Source organism: Rhagoletis zephyria, unplaced genomic scaffold (assembly GCF_001687245.7).
Source record: "Rhagoletis zephyria isolate East Lansing unplaced genomic scaffold, Rhagoletis_zephyria_1.1 Rzeph_scaffold_15804, whole genome shotgun sequence".
NCBI lineage: Eukaryota > Metazoa > Arthropoda > Insecta > Diptera > Tephritidae > Rhagoletis > Rhagoletis zephyria.
The window spans coordinates 1-5,388 of NW_016172870.1; the positions used below are offsets into that span (position 1 = coordinate 1).

The window sequence follows — 5,388 nt, forward strand, 5'->3', positions numbered from 1 at the left end:
TTAGGTAATATTTAGCATTTTCTATAAAGTAGAACGTTTCCAACACTTACTTTTTTAAAGAGCAATAGGATCTAAACCTTTTCTACTTCATATAAATTTTATTCTACATATATTTTTTAACAACTTATGTATAGTTCTGNCAATATTTTCTATTCATGCAAAAATAAGAACGTAAGGATAATATGTTGCATATTTAGGTAATATTTAGCATTTTCTATAAAGTAGAACGTTTCCAACACTTACTTTTTTAAAGAGCAATAGGATCTAAACCTTTTCTACTTCATATAAATTTTATTCTACATATATTTTTTAACAACTTATGTATAGTTCTGCATCCGCCAATTTCTACAGCCATACATCAAAAAATAACGAAGTTACTTTATTGCCGCATTGCTATGAAAGAGTTAATTTTTAACAGTAAGATTTGGCTAACTTTCAATTTTTTTACTGAAACCGGTGGTGAACACTCAAAAAACGGCCCCAAGAGGGCAAGAGGGGCATAACATGAATGAAAAAAAAACGGAATAAATTGAAGTCAAGCGGAGTAGAGGAGTAGATTTAAAATTTTTTCAAAAACCGAAGTAAATCAATCTCTTTATACCAAAAGTTGCATACATATGTATGTATCAGCATGGAAGCTTCTTCTACTATAATTTCCTCTATCTAAAATATAATATCCTAGCAACAATTTTATGCCATATTTCTTGCTCTTCCTCAAACTGCAATTCTGTTTTAATAATGATAACTCTTCTTTCTTTCCGTCTTTACAGATTCGACGTGACAGTGTCTGAGCTCTTTCAATTTGTAGTGTCAAGACACTTGGAAAGGCAACAACAAAACTCCAAAGAGCACTTCAAATACAGCCAAAAAAATGGATTATGAAAATCAAACGTGACTTTCGCCCTGAAAACGAAATCCAATCCTTTTTATTCTAGCACCACACTTAAGACAGAAACAACTTCTGGCTAAAATAATTCAAATCCTAGTCCTTTTTAACAACAACTGCAACAAATCACCCTCTAGCCTCACATTTCCGCTTCTCTTTTGAATTTTCTTACGAGCGGAATGTTTTTTGTCGTCGGCTGAAATACAACACATAACAACTAGCACAGCTGCGCCGCAACACTTTAACGGTAACTGGAGGCGCGAACCTTGGCCACTTCAAGAACATCACATCAACAGCGAAGCGAAAAACATAAGCACAGCAGAAGTGGCATAGCGCTACAGCATAAATAAAACCAAGGAAAAATCCCATAAAGCGGCAAAAATGTGCGTTAGCAAGCAACCGTGGACGCTGATTGTCGGCTGCGCCTTGCTGTGCCCCACACTGCTCCTTTCGGGCACATATTCGACTCCCATTGCAGCAAGACGTGGCCACCAGCCAACGCCTTGCGCCCACGACAGCATCGCCGCCCTGATCAAAAAGAGTCCGATAATACTGAAGGCTCTGGGTGCACATATCTTCACCGACGACGCCCGCGCTGTTGATTTACTCGGCGCAGGCGCTGTCAATGACCAGCTGAAATGGCAGAACGCGCAAAATAATTTCTTCGCATCAGGAACACTGCACTCGGCCGCTGGACCAACGGCAGCCACCGCTGCAGCAAGACAACGACAACAACAGCGAGTTTTGCAGTTTCAGCAAAAGCAACAGCCGTTGACAACTGCGGAAAGACGACACAGTGACAGTGACGACGGCACACCGGCCAGCTCTGCTTCTGTGACGACAGCACACTCAGCTACAGCGGCAAACTCGGCCAAAGCTTTGGACGAGTCCATTTTAATAACATTAACACCGGAAACGATATACAAAGGCGCGTCACTTTTGAAAATGACACCCGGGACGGAGAACGCTGCACGGAGCAGTGGTGGTGGCGGCGGCGGTGGCGTAGGTGGCTATGGAAGAGGCGATGGCAGCGGCACGGGACACAATGGCAGCTATGGGAATGGAAGCGGTGGCAGCGCAACGCCCGAGTCCGCATATCAGTATGAAGGGTAGGTAAAGTGGAATATTTAGTTATGTTGAAATCTGTCCTGTGCCTTGCAACTTTGTGCAACTGCTTGACGTACGGACGGTGCTCAGAAGACTGACAGCTGGCATAGTTGCTGACAAGGCGAATCGCTCGTGCGCCTATTGGTTTGTGTGCGGTTGCGTGTTTGTGTGTGAATTGGAATGGAGAAAAGTGACAATTTAATTTAAAAGAGGTTAACAATTTGCAAACTTCGTCAACTATGTATGTGTAGCCGGCAAGCGCGCATGCATTGTACATAAATACACAATGTACATACAAACATAGCAGCAGTTATGGGAATGATTGTGTGTGTGTGTCAGTAGTTTTTGTGCAGCAAGTTACAAGTGCAATTAAAAAGCACTTTTCCTTTTCTGAACCAGCTGTGCGAAGCTGACCAAACAAATGCTCCACCACACGCAGTGTATTTATGCTACATATTTCAACACTTCAACATAATTAATTGCGTAAAAGGGAAACACGCCTCATTGGAGTGCCTTTCTCGCCTACTTTCCGCAATCAACATTTACAAATTAACCATAAAACATCGCATTTCCTGCAAATGAGCCGATAACACGGTGCTACAAAAAAAAAGTCATGAAATACACCCGAAACAAAACCTAGTGTAGGTTGTAGGTATGGTCGAGTACAACATGGAAATAGGTACCGTATAGTTCCTTAACCCTCCATTTTGTGTATGCCAAAAACCCGTTATAGCTTGACTATTTTCTTTCCGATTTTAAAAATCGAACAAGTTTTGAAGGGAGGATTATTAGACCTTTCAAACGATGTATATATAATAATAGCCCTGCAAAAATTTGAGGACCAGGTGGTCCACTGGGACGTAGTTTTAAAGGACCAGGTTGCGTACTAGTAACTTGTTATGCTGACCTGGACCACTTCAAACGTAAAAAACTGATATATGTGTTGAACACCACCTCTTCTTGGCCCATCGGCACGACGCATTTTTTGAGAAAATTAATTTTTAATAATAGATTTTGCTATTTAAATTTAAAAATCACCTTGAAAAATTATCAAATATTCAGTTTATACAAAATCTTATGAAATTCAGTGCGTAGTGCCATGTTAATGCGTTGGACCAGAGGTGGCCAGGTTCAATGACATCGTAATGTTAATATAACCGCATTTTCTCCATATGTTTTGACCATTTTGGTTACTAGTATTGGTTACAATGTAGTGTGGTCCTATACTAGTGTTTAACCAAGTGCCACTTTTTTCAGAGTTGTTAGACTTAGGTTGTTGGGAGTTTTCATCGGTTTAATTTTAATGAGCCCCTATTTTTCTTCATTTTCGAACTTTGATCATCGATAATTTCAAAAATGTCTATGCAACTTTCCAAATATGTGGCATTTATCTAAAATAACATTTATTTGTGAATAAATTGATACCACATCCAATGCAATTGCGTAAAAATTGTCGGCCTTGAATTTATATGTGTGTATGTGCCAGACGTGCAGATTTTTTGAGCAGTGTGGTTAAAGGGATCATCAATATTTACATACTCAAAATTGTTATATAAATATGCGTATCTCAAAAACTACTTGACCGATCTCGACCAAATTTGATATACACATTGAGCCTGGTCTCCTTAAGCACCGCGAGACGCATCGCCTATCGCATCGCTTTAATGTGCACCATGCCTAAAAAGCACTAATATAGGCGCATGAGAAGTTTATTAAAGACCGGCGGGTAAAGGAATTTTTTCATACCGTTTTAAAAAATTTGGATTGAGGAAAATAAAGTTTCGTTTTTAGTATAATGCCAAAAACTTCGTTCAAACAGAATTAATCGTATTCAGATTTCACTTAAAGTGTGCCACTGAAAAAGTGCTATTTTCCCTGCAAGGCCTACAGACAAGCAGATACATGCAGAAAGGCATAATCATGCAAACGTGCCCTGTGGGAAAAGTAGTAATGCATTACATGTGTGATAAATATTGTAATGCTTTTCTTACAGGTTTAAGATTCTATTACTGATTAATATGTAATCAACATTCTAATGTATGAAACAAGTTCCAAAAAAATGTATGTTAAATCGCATACATTCCTCAATTACTAGGTAAGGCTTTTCATAGGACATCGTCATAAGGAAAAAAAATGCATTTTCGAATTTGAAAACGGGTTTTTACTGATTATTTTTTCGATTAGCATACATTACATTTTCCCACTGGGTATACATGTACGTTTGTGCTGAGCATCAACAATGCCGATTGCGTGCCTAGAGGCCGCATAACATTGTTTTTAAGTATAATGAATTAATTACATTTAATCAACGCAATTAACGATGCACTTCTGCTGTGTTGTGTGCTTGTATGTATGTATGTACTTGTATGCCTGTGTAAACCTGATTAATCCATACATTCGTATGTACATACATACATATGTATGTACACATATCAGCATGAGCTTCCGACTTCGCCAAAAGTCAGCATTATTTATGACATTTCGCATTTAATTGCAATTGAGTGTAAAATAGCACTCGAACACATATGTATGTATGTACACACTTATATAGTATATTCATACATATGTACAGTCAGTATCAATTGTTAGTGTACACATTTTTCTAATGTAATGCTGACTACACACGAGGCAACCGTTGAGACAACCAAGGCATGTTGCTTCGACCGTTGCCTTGTCTGTAGGAATGTTGCTCATAGAAATTCGTGTTGCGCAACCGTTGCCAGAAAATTAAAATATTTTGATAATTTGTATTGGTTGCCGTGTCGGTTGCCTCATGTGTATCGTTGTGTATTGAATTTATTGAAAACAAGTGAGCTGAAAAGGTGTTTTGGTAGAAAACAAATTTTCTTCCGCATGTTTATTTCATAACAGGGCAAATACTTGCGGTTGCCTCGTGCAGTATTAACCAAGAACATCAGGTTGCCTCATCGCTTTGCTTCAACGGTTGCCACGTGTGTAGTCAGCATAATATTCACAATTATTTTCATGAAATCTTTTTTCATTAATTACACGGGTTTACATATTGAACCACACCTTTATATCCCTATGTTATTAGGCTCCATCACGTCAAGTTCGAGGTCATTTGAAGGTCATGTAGGGAAAAATTAATTGAATAAACCTGAAAATTCAATGCAATTCTTCTGAATTCGACCTTGCGATGCCACCGGCATGACCTCTAGATGACCTTGAGGAATCAAGGGACCCTCATATTCGGATTCAGCGAGAAAAAAAATAAAATATTCAATAAATTGTTTGTCCTATTTGACCCTCCAATGACCTCGAACATGACATAATGGAGGTTAACGGACTTCGGATTCGGCTTTAGCCAGTCGAAAAACCCTTATATATGAATTTTCAACTTTATCAATTGGATTTTTCTCTACTTGACTTTCAAA

General features: G+C 38.6%; 1 protein-coding gene across 1 annotated transcript in view; it reads left to right on the forward strand.

The window, feature by feature from the left end:
- The first annotated feature begins 693 nt into the window (after nt 1-693).
- Nucleotides 694-5,388, forward strand: part of LOC108379182 (uncharacterized) — a 9,185-nt gene continuing 4,490 nt past the window's right edge. The window contains exon 1 of the mRNA XM_017635505.1: nt 694-1,995. Coding sequence (XP_017490994.1) covers nt 1,268-1,995 — 728 coding nt within the window. The 5' untranslated portion in view covers nt 694-1,267. The remainder of the gene's footprint in view (nt 1,996-5,388) is intronic.